The sequence below is a fragment of the Mixophyes fleayi genome, chromosome 2 (genome assembly GCF_038048845.1).
Source record: "Mixophyes fleayi isolate aMixFle1 chromosome 2, aMixFle1.hap1, whole genome shotgun sequence".
Classification (NCBI taxonomy): Eukaryota; Metazoa; Chordata; class Amphibia; order Anura; family Limnodynastidae; genus Mixophyes; species Mixophyes fleayi.
In genome coordinates, this window is record NC_134403.1 from 26095525 (window position 1) to 26118835 (window position 23311).

Genomic DNA, 23311 nt, shown 5'->3' on the forward strand with positions numbered 1-23311 from the left:
GCACAAACATCTGAGCTTGTGGCTTAGGTTGATCTGAGCTGGGAAATCTAAGTTTGCTAATTTCAGACACCCATCTATCTGCCAGTTCAAACTTATCTTGATTTCCTGTAAACCACACATGCATCAGTGTCCTCTGATCTTTACCATTACAAGTGTACTTTTTTTTTTCTTTATATAACATTAAACGTTTATTGTCTCTTCCAAACTCAAGTTGTGTCATTATTTCTGGGTCTTGGATTTTTTTTTTAATTTTTTTTTAACTGTCCCTTTCTTGCTATTTGTGCTGTTCCCTCATCCCTCCCCCTTTCCATCCTCCTGACCCTGGCAAGAATTCACTAGAGAGCATGGGATTAGTCTGCTAGGAGTTTGGGAATCAAGATGCAAAGCCATCACACAGAACACCTCTACAAGATCCTAGTGATCGGTGATCTCGGGGTGGGCAAAACAAGTATCATCAAGCGTTATGTCCACCAGAACTTCTCACCGCATTACCGTGCCACCATCGGGGTAGATTTCGCCTTAAAAGTTCTGAGCTGGGACTCAGACACTGTCGTTCGGTTACAGCTATGGGACATTGCAGGTGAGTGCACCAAGGTCTAGAATTGGTCGTTGTCTAAATCTAATTCACTATAGGTCATGATGCCATTGGTACAGAACGTTGTCTATTATTTTATTTTACCGTAAACATTTCTGTTCAAAATATTTCATTATGTAAGACATCTCAGCAATTGCTTGAATGCCCAGTGCAAGAAAGTGTTCTTTTTCCAGTACTGAGATAGCAAAGTTATATTATAAATAGAAATAGAGTAAGAATGTTTCCACTACTTTTTGGAGAAAAATTGGATTCTAAGAAAAATAGTTGTCCTATGAAGATAAAATGCTTCTAATTACATTATTCATTTAACTTGTCTGAATTTGTTTTCTTCAATTAGTATCAGTAAGTAAATATATTCTGCACTAAGTCTAAGACAGCTGAGTCTGACACAGCTATTTGTAAATAAATTGACATGAATATGTTAAATATCACATGCCAAGTACAAAATTCACTACAGATTGTCCCCATGTCCGTCTTTAATTAGCACATTGACTTTGTGGATTTAAGAGAGAGACTCAATTTTACCATTAGATATTTGAAAGCTTGTGATTATTTCATGTACGCAGATAGAGCAGAGTTTAGTGCAATGAGTGATGTACTATGGCACAGAAAACATTTGTGCACTTAACTTAAATATACAGAGCAAAATCTGAGATAATCACATACCTGTCACAAGATATTACGGATGCACTAATTTATCCTCAGCAATGGTGCATTGCTCAGTGCAACAAACTCTGCTCCATCTGTAGCTAGTAATTAAAGTAATTACTTTCACATCACTTGTGATTTAAAAGTGATGTTTTTTTTAATTTATATTAGTGCTTACATCACTTATCTATTTTATGGCCAAAACCCTTTTTTCGTTTTATGCCAAATCAATGAACATACCCTGTAGGAGAAATTTGAAATTGACTGGGCAGTGGCTGTGATTAGCATATTGACTGGGTTAATTATCATTCTAAACAGCTCACAAATCACAACTTACTTTTGCATCATTTGTTTAAGCGTTTACTTTTTCGCCCTTGAATTATTCCTTGGTTTAGCGTCAGTTAAATAATCACGAGAGTAAGAGGACATTGGGACCGTCTTTCTCACTTTTGGGGGTCTTGATGCCTTATTAATGTGTCTAGTCAAGCGCTATCCTGGAAAAATGCCTTCCATTCCGCTGTAAAGGTGGGCGTACTTCTGCAACTGTAGGTGCATGATCAGAAAAGAGCATTTGCGTTGCAGTTTTGCACTTTTGCAATTCGTAAATTACATTTAGCTTGACAAATTTAATTTGTGTAACTAGATATCCCTTTAGGCATACTGATGGCATAAATGTTCATGTTGGGAATTGAACAGAATCAGTTAATTGTTATACATGGATTGTACACAGTACTGTACACGGGCCCAGTCAAGCTCTATCAGTGTCTAGGACACAGGAAAACAAAGCGTATGTTCAAAGATCACAATAAGCTCACATTGGAATTCCAACGTTTGGTATTGTTATATAATCAGTGTATTGTTTGTGCTAATAACTATTAGTTGCAAAAATTTACCTAGAGAACAATGGCCTGCCTGCCAAAAGTTCCGAATGGAAAATTTGGAAAAATTAGGACACTAAGGGCTAGATTTACTAAGCTGCGGGTTTGAAAAAGTGGGGATGTTGCCTATAGCAACCAATCAGATTCTAGCTGTCATTTTGTGGAAAGTACTAAATAAATGATAGCTAGAATCTGATGGTTGCTATAGGCAACATCCCCACTTTTTCAAACCCGCAGCTTAGTAAATCTAACCCCAAATCTGCCAAATCTAAAGTCCCATTTGACAAGAGGTAGCACCACTTTCTTGACAGACTACACCCCTTTTGTATATATGGCTGTAAACAGGGAGTGCCAAAATATAGCACAAATTACCCAGGATTACCTTGTGAGCCCGGGGGGTTTGTGGTATATATTGGAGGTGGATGGGGGACAGCTTGGGGCTCAGGGTGGTCAATAATTCCAACAATCATCTGCCCCATCTGCATTGGATTATGGGTGGGAGGAAACTGGAGGCAGATGACTGTGTGGTCCAGTAGCATGGTATTGGTCTCGGAGGTAATAACGCAGTATCAGCTTTTCCCTAGCGTACAAACTTATTTACCATACAGACTTAAAAAGACACGTGCTTAAGGCAACACCGTTCAGGAGGAAGTAAGGAAATAGTTGTATGCAAAGTTGCGCTTAGGGGGGTATTCAATTGTTCCTCCGGCAGCGCCCAGAGGAACAATTGAATACCCCCCTTAGAGTCAGAGCACCCTTTGTTGTCACCCTTCATCTTCTACTGTCTGTGTGTCCCCAGTGGACAGGGGTAGAATAACCTGGAGTACATCATATCACATCAGTACAAAGTACTTGTGTAGAGGACAGAGCTGATCATGTGGGGGCAGTGACCTGTCTACGGGTGTCTTTATGTTAGTGAGGATAGGTCTGCATGTGACAGGGGCATTGTCAGGATGTGGGGAGGGGGATGGGGAGGATTGCCAGGAACAGCACAATGTAATGATGTGAGGGTCCTGTGATAAAGTGCTGGAAGATTGTGGGATCATATGGACCTCTAGTTAAAATCTCTTACGTAACTTGTTCCTGTTGGTTCGGTGCCATTCACCCATTCATGTAGGCAAAATAAAGTTGAAATGGGTATGTCTGCGTGCGCAATTATTATTTTAGGGTTATTCATTTACCATATGTATATTGCAGAAATCCTAAATATGCCTCTTAGTGTATTTATTCAGCTGTTTTGTGTAACCAGATAGTAACTGGTGCACATCGTTACGAAGATCAGGAAAAATAAAATTAGATAATATCTTTTCACACAATGTAGACTTGTGTTAGATGCCTCAGGTCATGTGCTGTCTGATCATATGATGCAGCTTCCTGCTCTAACTGCAAAGTAGATAATTAAAAAAAAAAATGCTAAAAATTCTGGGTATTCGATAACAAGTAGAGGGTGATGGCCGTGGAAGGAACATTCCATCCTCAGAGAGAAAAGACGTTCTTCAACAATCTTTTAGGCTTAAAGTGGAACCGAAACACCAGATTGTAAACATTTATTTTAAAACTCCATATAAGTGACCACCATTCACACAGTGGCACATTTGTAATTGTCCTAAGATCTCGACATTTGCTGTTGGGCAGAGTCATGATGTGAACTATGCGGCATAAAGAGGCCTGTTTGTCAAATGGTAAAAAGGGCTTGTTTTCATTTTGCGTATATAGTAATGAGTTTATTGTCGGGAATAACCCTGTTCTCTTCTCCCCGACGAAGGCATGTACTGTAACTAGGGTCCACAGCAGCCCTAAATGTAAAAAATAAGCCATATTTTGCCCAACTGGCCACAAAAAAATGGGACAACGTTATCAGAAGGGGGAAAATATAAGATAGGAAGGTCAGTATCTTTCCCAGTAACGGCAACTCTACCTGTCAGTAAATAAAAGTAAATATAAAGGTCAGCAAAAGAAAAAACGGTCTCCCTCTTGGAACTATAATACTACACACAGTGAACGACTTTCCTCCTTTTGAAAAATCATTTAAGGGAGATTGTACAAGTAACACCTAGGCACTGAAGGGACATGCCCTGCTATGCCCAATGGGCTTATCTATCTCTAGTGGGCATATCTAGTGCTACCCATGGGATCTATGAAAAGTGGAACTATATAAATGTATGAGGCAGGCTCCTCTCACACCTCCCTTCTCCCCCCTAACCCTTCTCGTCATCTTTCCCACACTTTCTATCTCCCCTTCATCCACACACCCTCTCACTCCCAGTTACTCCTCTTTCTTTGTCCCCCACTTTTCTTCCCCCCTGTTTTCTTCCCCTCTTTCACCCCCCGTCTCTCTTCACCTCTACATTCCCTCTCCCTCCACTCTTCCCCTCTCACCTCCTTCCTCTCCCCCACCTTCCCCCTCTCTCTCCCACTGGGGAGAAGAATAATAAATAAGCAATGATTATGCACTGTGCTGGTGAGCATTGGTTCGTGCTATAAAAAAATGTCCGCTGGTCTCCAGCAGTAGGAGGTGTGCTACAAGGAAATGGCCACCGCTCTGCAACACACTCCCCAGTGTTTCCTCTGTGGTGGCACTACCCATCGCTTCTTGAGCATGGCTTCAAGGAGGTTGCCAGATACTCTCAGGAATCTGGGAGATCACCCACTCTTTTGGGAGCTGGCAAGTATGGCTTAAATCAAGGTGCAGTACCTATTATAAATAAGTAAGGAATCTGGACTGGCTTAGAAGTAGGCTATATGAGAGGTTTTAGATCTGACCAGAGTTCAGTGTCGTATTATTAATAATGTGGTTTGTCTGTTACTTTAAGAACAGAACATTTTGAAAAGTGAAGACATGAGATGGCTGCTGTTTTCAGAACATGGTTACCTATAAGGCTCAGTCCCTACAGGTGGGTGGGTGGTTACTTCTAAGACTTGGTGCCTATCGGAGGTGGTGATGCACACAGTACCCCTCTGAGCGCATAAGAATAAAGCACTTTGCAGAGATCCACATCATCTTGCCCCATTGGAGCACACACTATGGTTATTTTTGGCAGAGGCCAAATAGCCTACTAACCCATACTAACATGGGGAGGACACACAAATATCATTCTTACACCAGGGGTGTATTAATACATTTCTTAACAGGCATATCTGCGTATGCATCTAAGCCTACATTGGTCGCATTTACTGGAACAACCCCTATCGTGCCTTGTCTATAATTGCACGCTCCGTGCCTCCCCCAGTCCATATCCATAATGGAGATGGATTACACGACTCCGTATGGAGTATTGTATTGTGTACACAAGATGCAACTTTCAATCATCACTCTCTTTTGTGGACATGCACAGTAGTGAAAGTCCGACTCTACGTGAGGCCTTTTATGTCTAATTTTCGGGACTGTAAAACTTATAAATATATAATAATCATCATTAATGAATAACATGCATAATAATAATGACATGATGAAAAAGAAGAGAAAAGATATGAACTTTTTTATGGGGCCACTAATATGGGGGCTAAAATATGAAATCTTTATTAGTAACTCAGCATAACTTGTCAGATGTTTTTCGATAGGGCAGGCGATAGGTGATGTCAGGATGATAGGCAGAGCCGGAACTAGAAATTTTAAGGCCTGGTACAAAAAAGAAAAAATGACATCACCTAGCCCTAAATTTTGATGAATCCAGTCTAAAATATTCCTTATCTTGCGCCCCCTTCTACGCTGCTCTCTGGGATGCTGCCCCTTGCGCTCAGCCGTAGATACGGCACTGGTGATAAGGGTGGATGTCTTTCTTATCTAATAGAATACTACCTACCACCATAAATTATCAATAATATCTATTCGTGGCAGCTGAGCACGATGATACTGGCTGGGCCCTGACTTTGGCTTTGGCTTTCTGTTCCGTATATATACATATATACATATATATATATATATATATATATATATATATATACATATATATATATATATATATATATATATATATATATATATACATATAAACAGTATATATATATGCATCTATGTGTATCTATCTATCTATCTATCTATCGGTAGTGTCAATATTTAAGATGGCCACAGAGTTTTTTATCTAGAGTGTATGTTGTCATAACAACATCCGGAACACACCATCTGGTCAATGAGATACAATTTCAGATGACTCCATGTGATCTTGTGTTACATGCGCATTAGAAAGTGGGTCCCATTGCGCATGGCATAATGGCGGATTGTATTATAAAACCTGAGCTATTCAATACTGAGTAATCGATGAAGTCTTGATTCAAAAAGACGAAACACATTGACATTGTGCATTATTGTACTCCTGTTCATGGACTTATGTGTAGAGAACTTTTGCTTGGACCATGTGCAGTATCATTTTCCATCTGACTTTTGGATGATCACCAGTACCACAAACTGGCGTGTAAAAGTCCTTGTCAGGACTCTTGATCAATTAACCATCACCGCTCGAAGATTCCGCCTGCCACTATTACCTGCTGTATCCTGTGACCAACAGCTAAGAGCTTACACTCTAATCTGTTCCCCGGTTGTCCTGTGTTGAACCCAGCATCTCTGTGTCAATGCTCTGCCCAGCGCCCTACAGTCCTGATCCATAGTAAGCGGTCAGGAGGTACCAGCCGGCCCACAGCAAAGAAGCTATACCAGCTACCTCAGAAGTAAGCGGTTCTGGAGGCGGCAAAGGACTCCAGTGGTAGCAGCCGAATTCTCTTACAACTAGTGTGCAGTTGGCGAGTGTTTGGTGGTGAGCTGACACAAGTAGGAGTGGTCAGTAACAGTTACTGATGGTGAGAAGGAAACCAAGATAAATTTTCCAGGAAGAACATCAGTATATGGACAAAAGTATTCGGACGCTTGACCATTACACCAGCAGGGACTGTAATAACATTGTATTCAAATACAACATATACTTTAAGATGGAGTTGGTCCCCCTTTTGCAGTGATAACAGCTTCCACTCTTCTTGGAAGGCTTTCCACAAGATGTTGGAATGTTGGAATGTTTCTGTGGGAATCTGAGCCCATTCATTCTGTAGAGCATTTATGAGGTCAGGCACTGATGTTGGACGAGAAGGTCTGGCTCACAATCTCCATTCCAGTTCATCCCAAAGGTGTTTAAAGGGTTGAGGTCAGGGCTCTGTGAGGGCCAGTCAAGTTCTTCCACACCAAACTCATCAAACCATGTCTTTGTAGTCCTTGCTTTGTGCTCTGGGGCACAGTCATGTTGGAATAAAAAAGGGCCTTCCCCAAACTGTTACCACAAAGTTGGAAGCATAACATTGTCCAAAATGACTTGGTATGCTGAAGCATTAAGACTGCCCTTCAATGGAGATAAGGGGCTTAGCTCCAACCATGAAAAACAGCCCAATACCATTATCCCTCCTCCACCAAACTTCACAGTTGGCATAATGCAGTCAGGCAGGTAATGTTCTCCCGGCATCCGCCAAACTTAGACTCGCCCCCATCCAACTGCCAAACAGAGAAGTGTGATTCGTCACCCCACAGAACACATTTCCACTGCTCCACAGTCCAGTGTCGGTGTGCTTTACGCCACTCCATCCTACGCTTGGCATTGGTCTTGGTGATGTGAGGTTTGCATGCAGCTGCTCGGCCATGGAAACCCATTCCATTAAGCTCTCGCGTCACAGTTTTTGTGTTTACAGTAATGCCAGTGGAAGTTCGGAACTCTTCAGCTATGGAATCAGCAGAGCGTTGGTGACCTTTATGCACCATGCCCCTTAGCAGTCGTTGACCCCGCTCTTGGATTTTCCGTGGTCTTCCGCTTCATGGCTGAGTTGCTGTTGTTCCTAAACGCTTCTACTTTCTAATAATATCACTTAAATTTGATCGTGGAATATCCAGCAGGGATGAAATTTCACAAATCGTTTTATTGCAAAGGTGGCATCCTATCACAGTACCACGCTTGAAGTCACTGAGCTCTTCAGAATGGCCCATTTTGTATCACAAATGTTTGCAAATGGAGACTGCATGGCTATGTGCTTGGTTTTATACACCTCTGGCAACTTCTCTCTTTGAAACACTTCAATTAAATAAATAACAGGTGTGGGCAAATACTTTTGTCCATATAGTGTATATATACTGTATATATAAACTTTCATTGGTTTTCTTCTGCTATTGCCTTACAAGAAGTATTGAGGTAGTGCTTGTACCATCATGATCCTTGTTAAATGGAGAAGATCTCGTTGGTGAGACCCGGCTAATATTTTCACCAATGGGGTTACTGCCGCCAATAGCACTGCTTTCACCAGTGGGGACCCTTTGATAGATAGAAGAAAGAAAAATGACTTTTCTATGGTTGATAAATAGAGCCGTTAGAGAGGCACCAACCTGTGTCTCTCTAGCTGTTCCCCTATAGCCAGCGGCAGGCTGGAATGGTGGGCAGGGGGGCATCTACTAATCATCATCATCATTTATTTATATAGCGCCACTTATTCTGCAGCGCTGTACAGAGAACTCATTCACATCAGTCCCTGCCCCATTGGAGCTTACAGTCTAAATTCCCTAATATAGACACACACTCACACACATAGACATACATACAGACAGGTAGAGACTAGGGTCAATTTTTTGATAGCAGCCAATTAACCTACCAGTATGTTGTTTTTGGAGTGTGGGAGGAAACCGGAGCACCCGGAGGAAACCCACGCAAACACAGGGAGAACATACAAACTCCACACAGATAAGGCCATGGTTGGGAATCGAACTCATGACCCCAGTGCTGCGAAGCACAAGTGCTAACAACTAGGCCACTGTGCTGCCCCTAGTGGGCCATAGTGGGCTACATTGGGCTGGGTCCCTGGGCCACCTGCATTTTTTTCCTTTAAAATGTTGCTAATAGGCTACTGAGCAGAGTCTTGTCCCCCCTGGGCTAAAATTTGCCAGCCTTCTCCTGCCTATGGCTTCATAACTGGCAAAAGTGTGACGTGATACCATGGCACATGATTTGGGATTCTGTGATACATTATCCATGAATAGATTATGCAGAATATTGAATATTCCTGCTCTATGTGTAAGTACTGTAATACAGTGTTCTACAATTTATCACATGACTCTCTTTTTCCGTGTTAAATGAATAGAACAGCACATTGATGTGTAAATGGGGAAAAACAAAACATGTTCACATAAGACTGGTATTATTTCACATTTAAAGAAAAAAAAAACCTGTCAGATTTCCAGGACGAGGCGTCGGTAAAACTTGTGAATGAAAATGAATTCCGTTCTGACAGATTAGCACTTTTTTTTTTTCTTTCCCATACTTTGTGAAATTCTCCTGAAGGATTACATTAATTTAAGCAAATAGCTGAAAGTATGTTACACATTTGTTTTGCTACAATGAGTTGTATTAGTCTGAAAGATTAGCAGCTTTTATGGGTTTTTTTTTAAACTGACTTTAAGTACCAATTAGAATGTGCGAGTCGGAGCTGTATACATACCGACGGCCAGGACCCCGAGTGCTCCTTGACCCAGTGAAAGCGTTTACCGTAATTCACAACACAGGATGACCCAATCTGTCCCATTCACTGCATTAAAGCAGAATGTGGCCAGTGATAATTTCATTTTCGGACTGTAAGATAAAGTTTAAAATATAATTTCTTATCCTATAACTTGTATACAATTAAATATGGATATGTGAAATTCCCTTTGCAATTCGGAAGATGATTTGTTACACCGTGGGGCTTATTTAGTAAAATGGTGTCATATACGTAAGTGTGCCGTAACCCGTAACGTCCAACGGCATTCTGTAATTTTTCACTGGCAGTTATAACTTTTATTGAATATGCCTCAGTATGTGAAGAGTACTCAGTGTATAGGGTATGGTACATGGCCAATAAATGTGAGTAATTTTTTTTTTTTTTTAAAACCATTCTGCAAAATATTCACCAAATTCCACATGTGGCATCAAAATTTCACACGTGTGGCAGCAAAATTGGGATCTGAGTGCTCCCAGTCTTATCCCAGCCACACCACGGTGTAGAACTAATTGTCGGTCGTCATCCCCGTTCAATTCATAGACTATAAATTCGGAAAGAGAAAGACCTGATTCATCAAGGAAAGCAAAACAAACGTGTTGTGCGTGTTTTTTTTAAATGCACAAAAACGAGTCATACTCACGTTCATTATCAACAAGGAGTGGATATAAAGATACGTAAAGATACGTCTGCAGATGAATACGGGTCTAGGTCCGCTCTGCTCTAACAGACAATGCACTGTAGGATATGTCCAATACATATGTGGAATATAAAGTCACAAAAGAATGCACAGAAAACAAAACAAAGCCTTTCAATGAATGATGTCAACTAAAATTTACATAAAATGCATTTTTTACAGTTGCTCCTCATTGCAAACACATGTTATAGCATGCATACACAGCTGTCATCTCTAGTAATCAGCACTTACACCAGACCTGTAGCTGGTGCAACGGACATGACAGAAAAACACGTACCTTAGAGATGGCCAAAGCTTGAATCGGACGCTGCTGCGTGCCCTCGAGCTTGGCAAGCCCTTACTGTACATTGGCTACGTGCATACGGCCAGTCCCCTCCCCGTTCCGTCCATGAAATCATAGGCTGTAGTAAGTGTCCTTTGTGCTCCAAGATGTATTGGACGTTGCTGGGTTTTCTGGCGTATGGATTGTTTCTGGTCATACGCAGAGCAATTTTAGGCAAAATGCGGCCTGTATCAGCATTTACAGTCCTTAATGAATCGGGCCCATAGTGCGGAATGGCAAAGCACAAGGAAAAATTGAAGACTCTATAGTCTTCCTGAAACGATTTGTTCAGCCACAAAAACGGATTTGCACATATTTTCACTGCAAGTTCCCTCTTTTTTTCCGGAATCCAGTGGTTTTATTCATTTGGTGGAGAGGTGTAATTAATGAATGACTTATTATTTTAAGTAAGAAATAGAGATGGGCAAATACAATAATAAGTATTTTAGAAGACACCAAAGTCATTTAACAGCAGTCACTGAAGTTCTGCACACTGGACAAGCAGAATGAGGGAATTGCACAGTGAGGTTTTTTTTTACAACCAATCAGATTCTAGCTGCCATTTTCTAGAATATACTAGACAAGTGATAGCTAGAATCTGATTGGTTGCTATGGGCAGCCCCTTTACTTTTCCTTTTTAGAAGATACATTTACTCTCTGCTCTTGTGGATCAGAACAACCCAACACCTCCTCTTGCTAATTATAAATACAACACCAGAGACCGAACCAGTCTGACTGCCATATTTCTGGATTTCACTTGTGATTCTGGGGAATGGTCCTCTCATTTTTATCCATAAATCAAACACTTGGCTTCCATTATACAGTATGTGAAACTTTTCATAAATGGTATTCTTGATAACTGGTAGAAGTAAAATAGAAATTGGATTAATTATTATTCCAATATATTTCACTTGGGTGCAACCAAGTCTATTTCCCAAGTGAGATGCAAGCTTAACTCATTAGGCAGACTTCAGTCCTTCAGCACTGAAAGCTCAACATTCCTATCTAACGCTGGGTACACACTAATGTAGCTATCATTTTCTCGAGAGTACTAGATAAATGACAGCTAGAATCTGATTGGTTGCTATGGGCAACGCCTCCACTTTTCCTTTTCAGAATTCGATAAACTGGTAATTTCCGGCCAAGTTGCACACTCTTCTTGTGTCACGTATTTCAGTTTCCCATCTTGTGATAATAAAACAGAATTGTGCTTTTGTTCTCATGCCTACGTGTCATTTTAAGACGCCAGCAGTCAGGAATATCATCAAAAATCATGTGAGAATAATATCTCATTGGGAGTTCCTAGAGAATCAAATTATTCCAACAGGCTGCCTGCTTTTTATAAGTAGATGTGTATTTGTAGGCTGGATGGAATATTTTACATAATTATGTGTCTTGATTCATAAAGGTTATTATAATTTACGAGGTTCTATATAAAACATGTTAGACAGGAATTTGAACTACGATTGTCAGAGGATTAAAGCGACATGAATGGTAATTTCACACAGGGGAACGGTCCTTTGGCATTTCTTCTTTCCCAAAAGACCCAGAATCTGTCCTACAACCTGCTGCTTCTAACACGCACAGACATACATTATCATAAAACCAATTTCTGTTTATTATTATTATTATTATCTTTGACTTATAAGGCGCCACAAAGGGTCCGCAGCGCCGTACATTACATATACAGAAAACAGAGATCCAAGACACAACGTGCAAAAATATATACAAACACAGGTGACAGGGTAAAGGCAAATCGGATTAATTCTGGTACAGATAGTGAGGGCCCTGCTCATGAGAGCTTACATCCTAAAGGGAAGGGGCAGACACAAATAGGGTGGTACTAACTGGGGGAGAGAGCCAGGACAACGAAGTTATGGGGAGGACTGATAGACTAGAATAAAGAAATGAGTCTTAAGGGCACGCTTAAAGCCTTTGAGAGTAGATGCTAACCTGATGGAACGTGGAAGATCGTTCCACAGCAGGGGAGCAGCCCGGGCAAAGTTCTGAAGACATGAGTGAGAGGAGGTTATCAGTGAAGTAGTGAGGCGGTGGTCACAGGTGGAGTGGAGAGAGCGGCTAGGAGTGTAGGAAGAGATGAGATTGGAGATGTAGGGAGTGGAAGATTGTCTAGGGACTTTAAAGGTGAGGGTGAGGAGTTTAAATTTAATTCTGTAGGGTATGGGGAGCCAATGTAGTGACTATTGGAGGGAGATTTCAGAGACAGAGTGGCGGGAGAGAAAAATGAGGCGGGCAGCAACATTGAGGATAGACTTAAGAGGGTCAAGGCGAGAATCAGTTAGGCCAGAGAGAAGGAGATTAGAGTAGTCAAGGCGAGAGATAACAAGCGAGTGAACCAGGGTTTTCGTAGCTTCCGTTATGAGAAAGGGACGTATCTTAGATATATTCCGTAGGTGGAAGTAGCAGGATTTTGAGAGGGACAGAATGTAAGGCTTGAATGAGAGGGAGGAAACAAGGATGACCCCCAAGGCATCGGACTTGGGGGACAGAAATGAGGGTAGTTTTATTAACAGAAATAGAGAGGGGGGGAGGTGGGAGAGTCCTGGAAGGGGGGAAGACTATAAGCTAGGTCTTGGAAATATTGAGTTTAAGGAAGCGTTGGGACATCAGAGATGAGATGGCCGAGAGACAGGAGGAGACATGAGACAGAAGGGTAGGGGAGAGGTCAGGGGATGAAAGATAAATTTGGGTATCATCAGCATAGAGGTGGTACTGGAGGCCAAAGGAGCGGATGAGGACACCACCGGAGGAGGTGTAGATGGAAAAAAACGGGGGGCCCAGAACGGAGCCTTGAGGAACGCCAACAGGTAGGGGAAGAGGGGGTGATGTAGAATTATGAGTAGAAACTGAGAAGGAGCGGTTGGTGAGGTAAGAGGAAAACCAAGAGAGGACAGTGTTACATAGGCCTATAGATTTGAGAGTTTGCAAAAGGAGCGTGTGGTCAACGGTATAAAAGGCAGTAGAGAGGTCAAGAAGGACAAGAAGGGAGTAGTGTCTATTGGATTTAGCGAGAAGAAGGTTATTAGTGACCTTAGTGAGGGCAGTTTCAGTGGAGTGGAGGGAGCGAAAACCAGATTGGAGAGGGTCAAGGAGTGAGTGAGAGGAGAGAAAGGAGGTGAGACGGTTGTAGGCAACCCGTTTAAGAAATTTGGAGGCAAATGGAAGAAGCAAAATAGGGCGGTAATTAGAGAGAGAGGCGGGATCAAGGGACGGTTTCTTGAGTATGGGGGAGACAAGAGCATGTTTAAAAGAGGAGGGGAAGATTCCAGAGGAGAGGGATAGGTTGAGGAGGTGTGCAAGGTTTATTAGTTATACTGATGACAGAATCACACAAAAGTTCAAGTTCAAGAGATATATTGCTATACAATAATAAATTTATTACATATAGATTAGAGATGCTCGGGCTCGGTTTTCTGAAAACCGAACCCACGTGAACTTAGGGGATCCGAGTAGGCTCGCGAGCCGGCTCGGTACTTTTGCACATCCTCGGATCTGAATCGAAGCAAAACGTCATCATTGCATCGTCGGATCTTGCGGGTTTTGGATTCCATAAGTACCTCCCTCCCCAGGAGATCCAGCGCCATTGTTCACACAGAAACAAGGGTAGCAGTGTTCTTGTCACTTTCCAGTCTCCAGTGACATTGCTCAGTGCCATTGCTCATACAGTAACAGGAGGAGTAGCAGAGTTCTTGTCACTCTCCAGTTTCCAGTGATATTGCTCAGTGCCATTGCTCACACAGAAACATGGATAGCAGTGTTCTTGTCATTCTCCAGTCTCCAGTGACATTGCTCAGTGCCATTGCTTACACAGAAACATGGATAGCAGTGTTCTTGTCACTCTCCAGTGACATTGCTCAGTGCCATTGCTCATACAGTAACAGGAGGAGTAGCAGAGTTCTTGTCACTCTCCAGTTTCCAGTGATATTGCTCAGTGCCATTGCTCACACAGAAACATGGATAGCAGTGTTCTTGTCATTCTCCAGTCTCCAGTGACATTGCTCAGTGCCATTGCTCACACAGAAACATGGGTAGCAGTGTTCTTGTCACTCTCCAGTCTCCAGTGACATTGCTCAGTGCCATTGCTGATACAGTAACAGGAGGGGTATCAGTGTTCTTGTCACTTGACAACAAATGACTGGAAATTAATGTTATTGAGGTTAATAATAATGTAGGAACAAAAAACGGAGCCAAATTATGTGATTTTAGCAAAAAAAATAGGGAAACCAAAAACCAATACCAAAACACCCGAGGGTGGATTTGCCAAAACTAAAACACGCAGTTAATCCAGATAGAAAACCAAAATCAAAACCAAAACACGGGGTCAGTGAACATCTCTAATATAGATATAGGTGGACCCACAATGTTCCTTATCAGTTTGACGACATCTTCATGTAACCTCTTTGTGCTGCTGGAGACCCTGCACCTGTCATGATTATTATTATGATTATTGGGTTATTTATATAGAGCCACTCAGTGGTCAAAGTGGAATTTCAGACAATCAAAGCAGTAGGAGAAGTAAGACTCTGTGGACCTGAGTCATTAAGGAGAGCAAGGCAAAAAAAAGAGTTAGTTTTCTCCTGAACAAACCATGTTACAATGCAAGGGGTGCAAGTTAGTTTATTATTTTGCACATAAGTTAAATATTGGCTGTTTTTCATGTAGCCCACAAATATTTGATGGCTTTAATTTTACACTGAAATTTAAAGTTGACCTAGGACATGCCTTACCCCCACTATAAATCCACATCTTAAATTTACCTTCCCCTCCAATGCAACATGGTTTTTCCCAGCGGCAAAGTTACTCCTTTTTATGCTTTGCTCTCCTTAATGACTCAGGCCCTGTGTGTATTGGAGCAATAATTATCTCTCTATGTATTTCAACCATGGGGCTCACTCTGTGTATTGCAGCAATCAGATGCTACGTATTGCAGCATTATGTTTCTTTCTGTGTATTGCAGCCGTGAGAGTTTCTCTTTGTACAGTCATGGCCAAAAGTTTTGAGAATGACACAAGTATTGGTTTTCACAAAGTTTGCTGCTTCAGTGTTTTTAGACCTATTTGTCAGATGTTGCTGTGGTATACTGAAGTAAAATTACAAGCATTTCATAAGTGTCAAAGGCTTTTATTGACAATTACATTAAGTTTATGCAAAGAGTCAATATTTGCACGTTGACCCTTCTTCTTTTGAAGACCTCTGTAATTCGCTCTGGTATGCTGTCAATCAACTTCTGGGCCACATACTGACTGATGGCCGGACATTCTTGCCTAATAAATGCTTAGGATTTGTGGGCTTTCGTTTGTCCACCCGCCTTTTGAGGATTGACCACAAGTTCTCAATGGGATTAAGTTCTTAGGGAGTTTCCTGGCCATGGACCCAAAATTTCAATGTTTTGATCCCCGAGCCACTTAGTTATCACTTTTGCCTTATGGCAAGGTGCTCCATCATGCTGGAAAAGGCATTGTTCGTCACCAAACTGTTCTTGGATGGTTGGGAGAAGTTGCTCTTGGAGGATGTTTGGGTACTATTCTTTATTCATGGCTGTGTTCTTAGGCAAAATTGTGAGTGAGCCCACTCCCTTGGCTGAGAAGCATGAATGGTCTCAGGATGCTTTACTGTTGGTATGAAACAGGACTGATGGTAGTGCTCACCTTGCCTTTTCCAGGCAAGTGTTTTTTCAGATACCCCAAACAAAATGAAAGGGGATTCATCAGAAAAAAGGACTTCACCCCAGTCCTCAGCAGTCCAATCCCTGTACCTTTTGCAGAATATCAGTCTGTCCCTGATGTTTTTCCTAGAGAGAAGTGGCTTCTTTGCTGGCCTTCTTGACACCAGGCCATCCTCCAAAAGTCTTTGCCTCACTTTGCATGCTGATGCACTCCATATTTTTTCTGGTGCTAAAATCACATATTTTTGCTTTTTTTCCCCACTACATTATTATTAACCTCAATAACACTAATTTCAAGTCATTTGCAGTCAATTTTGACCACCTCACAGGTCACAATATTATTTTCATACACTTTCAAACAAAGACTGCAGATTTAGAAGACCAAGCCTGCCAGACCTATTATTTATATTTCAGCAATGACAATTAGCAATGGAGCAATGGAGCTGTCCTCTTTGTATGTTACCTATATAACATAGTACAATGTGACTACAGATTTAGAAGACCAAGCCTGCCAGACCTAGTATTTGTATTTCAGCAATGACAATTAGCAATGGAGCAATGGAGCTCTCCTGAATGTCACTGGAGACTTTGAAGAACACTGCTACCCCTCCTCTTTCTTTTCTACCTATGATGCTGCCCAACTGCACCTGAGACTGCCAAGAACTGTGCTACCCCTTCTGTGTCCCTCTGTGAAATGGCGCTGGTTCGCCGTGGAGGGCGGTACTTATAGAATCCAAAGAATTGCGAGATCCAATGACGTAACAATGACGTTTTACCTCGTCTTCAATTCCGAGGGCGCGCGAAAGTACCGAGCTGGCTCGGCTTTGTACTCGGATCTGCTAAGTTTGGGTGTGTTCAGTTCTCAGGGAACCGAGCCTGAGCATCTCTAATTAATAATGTGCTCAAGAATACAGAAACATGTAAAACCTTCAGTTTATTACAGATATCATCTCCATGTCTATACGAGATGTCAGAATGAATTGTAAAATGATTCTATAACGAGACCTTTGTTGAACACATGATTCCTGTGCCCATCTGCCCAGTCATGAGACTCACTGATGAACTAGTGACAGTTAAACTTTGCATAGTTCAAGCCTCTTACAGAACCTCTACGCAGAGAAGCTGACATGCTACCCCCCCATGCTCGTACCTTCTTGAACAAAAGACTATAGTGTTTAGTTTCTTACATCATACATAGGGAGCAATGCCGTTTTGATGTGGCCTTTAAATAAGTGACATTTTTGTTACGTTATGCCACAATTCAGGGGAAATCTATTGGATGCACATTCAATAGCTAAATAAAATAATGCTGGCAGGTAAACCCGATATTCACATTAATCGGTCCTTTAAGGGCTCTTGTCCTCTTTATGAACTGTGACTGGACCACATTTCACAGTTTTGTGGTGTGTTAGTTAAACCAAGAAAATTTTTAGTATATTATTATTATATACTGTCTATACACATTTATTTAGAAAATTTGCACATTCGCACATTCCTGGGCCTACTGGGAATGTATATGTTAAAAATGTCACTTCAAGTCCACCATGAACTCACTATTGGGCCAACACTCTCGTTGTTTCAAATAATCTTTTCTATTTTTCTCCTAAGTCACTGTTTGTCTTAGACACACTAGTCTACTCTCCTGGAACGTCCACGAGGCCCCAGAATTCCGGGGAGTCCTCCCAGACACCCGGACGAGCAGGCAGAGCTGGGGCTTAATTAATTATATTATTTACATCATTATTGCCCCGCCCCTGAATCAGGGCTTTGCACAACCTCACCACGCCCCCTCTCTCACTTGGCACTTGACCTCCTTTAGTATGGTTTTAGCTATATGTCTGAAATTAATAAGAGAGGGAGGGGGCATCAGAACTGTCTTAATTACCTGTGGAACTTTTGTGAGTTTGTTATGTTTTTATTACATTGATTAATATGAATAGAGACATGGTTTCTTGAATAAATGTCGACTCGAATGTGCAAAACAACCCCAGTCGTATAGCAACAAAACAGGGTCTTTGTGACCTCCCTCACATTACAGGGAACAACCTCCTGAATGTGCTTTCTTATCCTATTGTCAATTAAATATTGTCTCCAAAATGAAACCTCGTCTTGTGAAAGTTGGTTGCTGCGCTGGAATACCTCTAAGTATCAGTAAAAAAATAGATAGAAACAATTAAACTTTATAAAAACTTCATAGGTCACCAGATGACATTCAAAATAACATTTAATAACAACATAATAATTTAAAATACAAATGTAACTAAATTTGTAACTAAAAGCAATTCACATGAAGGAACAAAAATCAGCCTTGTCAGATGGTAAAAGCGGACTAATGTCAATATTTAGCTTTTCATATGCATATAAATACTCTTGTTTTTGTTTTGTTTTTTTTAAAAAAAGCTCTTAAGATAATATTTAGAGACAAAAGATGTTTTCTATATTATAAATCCATTCCCACTAGAGGATGTTGCTGTTGTTAAAGTAGTATCACACTTAGGGGTATATTTACTAAACTGCGGGTTTGAAAAAGTGGAGATGTTGCCTATAGCAACCAATCAGATTCTAGCTGTCATTCTGTGGAATGTACTAAGTAAATTATAGCTAGAATCTGATTGTTTTTTCAAACCCGCCGGAAAACTCTCAGCTTGATACATTTACCCGTAAGTGTGGAAACTTTGTTGCTACAATCAGTAACGGATATCAATATCACAATTATGTTCCAAACGTAAATTAATTGTATTGAAAAAGCACTATAGCATAGATCGTATTGTTACTGTACAAAGCATATGTAAAAAATACATTCCTACCTATTGTCTCTTATTTTAATCACTACAGTTTATATATATATATTCCCTAAATACACCTAAAAAAACCACGAAGAGGCCATTTCACACCCAATATTGTCCGCTTTCTCCCAAGCAAAACAAGGTCCATTGCACACCTATTGCAAGTTAGGATGTGCCAACATAAACTACAAGGCTGTAGGGTCACCAGCCTATATCCGGATCAAACAGAGATCACCTTGAACCACATTATTATGCAGCTATCCAGGAGCTAAGAACGGGTAAGCATCACATTTACATAAGTTTTTTTCTTTCAAACAAGAAACAGCCGGATGTTGGACACATCCAATAACACGACTGATCTCCAGAACATGTGCCCATACCTCTCTATGGAAAGCAATTGAGTACAGCCTGATCTTCAGAAATGCCCAAATCCCATCTGTGAAGCCAACATGTGACTTATTTTCCTGTCCAATGCACTCACGAACTTCCACATAAGAAAACAGTGACCGGTTTGTATGGCACAATATAACACTACAATACATAAATTGATACCCAGAAATCAGCCTCTACCCTAGGGAAACCTCAGTAGCATAAGGCTGCATATACAATTTTGTAACTGTCCGACTCCCACCTGCCAAGTTTACTGCAATGGGCCCACTAATTCACCCAAGTGCAGAGCTCCTAAAGAAGCCGGCCAAAACACCAAAATAACCAGAAGGCAAATAATAATCGCTCCTGGAAGTTCTGAAGCAAATGGCTGACTGCTGTACAGGTAGAAACTAGGAATCAGCTTCCTGCAACTTAATGCCATCCAACCTTTTTAACTGGAAATAATGACCACCTTCTAATTAGAGATGTTCACTGACCCCCATGTTTTGGTTTTGGTTTTGGATCTGGATTAACGTCTTGTTTTGGTTTTGGCAAAATCGCCCTTGCCTGTTTTGGTTTTGTATCCCGTTTTTTTTCCTAAAATCACGATTTTTTTTTTCTAAAACCACATAATTTGGCTCTTTTTTTATCCCTACATTATTAACCGCAATAACATTAATTTCCAATCATTTCCACTGAGCAATGTCACTGGAGACTGGAGAGTGACAAGAACACTGCTACCCCTGTTTCTGTGTGAGCAATGGCGCTGGATCTCCTGGGGAGGGAGATACTTATGGAATTCAAAACCGGCAAGATCCGACAATTCAACAATGACGTTTTGCCTTGATTTTGATCCGAGGACGCGCGGTGATACCGAGCTGGCTCGCGAGCCTACTCGGATCCCCTAGGTTCGGGTGGGCTCGGTTTTCAGAAAATCGAGCCCGAGCATCTCTACTTCTAATCCAATAATTAGCTGTACAGAGAGATGGAACATTCATAGTGATGTGTCACTCTCAATACTTGAAAATGTTAAAGCAGGCCTGTCCAACCTGCGGCCCTCCAGGTGTTGTGAAACTACAAGCCCCAGCATGCTTTGCTGGTAGACAACCAGTTGATAGCTGGAAGGGCATGCTGGGACTTGTAGTTTCACAACATCTGGAGGGCCGCAGGTTGGACAGGCCTGGGTTAAAGCTTTTGTGGAGCCAAAAGGCTTGTCCAGTCGTGGCCTGAACACATGTGAAGGTAGCTCTTTAAACAGGAGATGTTGTATAACCTTCAAAGAGCAAGTCATCCAAATAATGCTAAACATCTCTGTTGCCAGATTCCGACACCCACTCTAAAATTAATTAACTCAATGCTTTAAAAATTTGATACAAGATTACACAGCCTGTGATGTGTCATTTATGGGCTGACACTAGTATTTAATTTAAACAGTAATAAAATCATGTAAACGGGTATGGGGTTGACCTTTTTTTTGTTTTGCATTGTAGTGCGTTACTTAGACACTGCTTGATATATTTACTGTGTTCACTGCAAGTGGGGTGAGCAGAGTGTTCTCCATTAACCACCACCCCCATTCCCAGAACACCAGTGCTGGTTACCACTGTATGTCCGATTTGATCGCCTTCGACGTGCATTGCCATTACGGTTCTCCTAACGCCATTGGATAACCCCTGTGAGCTGTACAAAGTTTTATTCAGTTGCTCAGTAAGTAGTTGTGAGAAAAGTTTAGTTACCACTTAAAAAATTGAGACAGTTTACAAATTGGAGGACATTTAATTATGAAACTGTTCAGTAACCTATTTCAAGTTTGCCAACAATTAAATGAGTGTCTACTTTTATTCATTGGCATGCATTGATTTCCAAAGAGTTTGTACAGTACATTGTGTGTCAAGGACAATAAAAGATCTGTAATATGAATGGGGAAGCAGCTTGCCATAGATTGCTATCTCATTCCTTCTGGTCAGTGGATTATGTCAATTGTTTTATTGAAGATTTTAAACTAACACCTGTATTTGGCCACCTAACGAGCTTCACGGTGGACTTAGGCAGTGGAGGGCTGGCAAATTCTAGCCCTGGGGGCGCAATACTTGACTCAGCAGCCTATTGGGAACATTTTAAAGAGAAACAAATGCAGGTGGCCCAGTGTCGCAGCCCAAAGTAGCCCACTAGGTGACTTGTCCGGTGGACAGATGCCCCCCTGACCCTTAGCTCTGCCTCCCCCTGGATTTAGGGCTCTTTCACGTTGGAAATGGGCAAAATGCAGAAGTCAATCTCTGGCATGTGACAGCACAAACTAGTACCAGCTCGTTAGGTGACCAAATGCAATAGTATGGGCAGCACGATGGCTAAGTGGTTAGCTCTTCTGCCTTACAGCACTGGAGTCATGAGTTCAATTCCCGACAACGGCCTTATCTGTGAGGAGTTTGTATGTTCTCCCCGTGTTTGTGTGGGTTTCCTTCGGGTGCTCTAGTTACCTCCCACACTTAATTGGCTGCCAACAAATTGACCCTAGTCTGTGTGTGTGTGTGCCTGTGTGTGTGTGTGTTATGGAATTTAGACTCTAAGCCCCAATGGGGCAGGGACTGATGTGAGTGAGTTCTTTGTACAGCGCTGCGGAATTAGTGGCGCTATATAAATAAATGGTAATAATAATAGTACAAGTTCAGGGGACAGAAAGCCTAATGTTGTACTGAATATATACAGTGACAGAGAAGACAAGAAAGGTTATTCAGATTACTACCTCATCATAACCTCACATCAGTGGATTACCCCAGGGTTACACAACTGATTTATTTTCAAAATCTCATGCAACAAGTTTTTCAAGAAATTTACATAGAGCTTCATTCTCCTAATCACATAGTTTGTTACCTGCCTGCTTGGGACAGGCCTCATTCAGGAAGGCACACAAGACGAATGTAATTCGGGCATATACACGTTCGTATTTAACAAGAACGGATCTGAAGTTAACCCTCTTGAATATGAGTGCACGCTCTACATAAACGGCAATTGACATATTGAGACAGACACAACACACTGTACAATATATAGGCTCAATAGCAAGTTCAATCAGGAAGCATAGAGGAAAAAAAAAGTATTCATCATCTATTTATATAGCGCCACTAATTCCGCAGCGCTGTACAGAGAACTCATTCACATCAGTCCCTGCCCCATTGGAGCTTACAGTCTAAATCCCCAAACATACATACACACACTGACTGAGAGAGACTAAGGACAATTTGATAGCAGCCAATTAACCTACCAGTATGTTTTTGGATTGTGGGAGGAAACCGGAGCACCCGGAGGAAACCCACGCAAACATGGGGAGAACATACAAATTCCACACAGATAAGGCCATGGTCGGCAATCGAACTCATGACCCCAGCGCTGTGAGGCCCTATACTCTTATCCATAGACATGACTTGCAGCATGTGGTAGTTCAATACTATAAAGCTATCATGATGTAAAGGTGTCTATCTGCTACATGACTGCAGCTTAGTAAAGACAATGTACCAATATGTACTCATGGGAGTCAATTTATCAAACCTTCTAAAAATGAACAGGTGTTGCCTATAGCAACCAATCAGATTCTAGCTATTCATTTCTAAAACATACCAGATAAATGATAGCTAGAATATGATCGGCTGCTGTGGGCTCATCTCAATTTAGTAAATCTACTCCATGGTCCTTGTTGTCCACAACACAGTTCACCTAATACATTTATGTGGATAATGTATATTTTCTATTCGACAGTACAAGGTCAGCCTTGTTTTGCAGAGCCCAGAAAATGCACCAACGTATTGGTAAAAAAAACCAGGCAAAAGGTTACAATGCTG

General features: G+C 41.4%; 1 protein-coding gene across 1 annotated transcript in view; it reads left to right on the top strand.

Moving 5' to 3' along the window:
* The first annotated feature begins 297 nt into the window (after positions 1-297).
* Positions 298-23311, top strand: part of RAB38 (RAB38, member RAS oncogene family) — a 44051-nt gene continuing 21037 nt past the window's right edge. The window contains exon 1 of the mRNA XM_075197911.1: positions 298-580. Coding sequence (XP_075054012.1) covers positions 379-580 — 202 coding nt within the window. The 5' untranslated portion in view covers positions 298-378. The remainder of the gene's footprint in view (positions 581-23311) is intronic.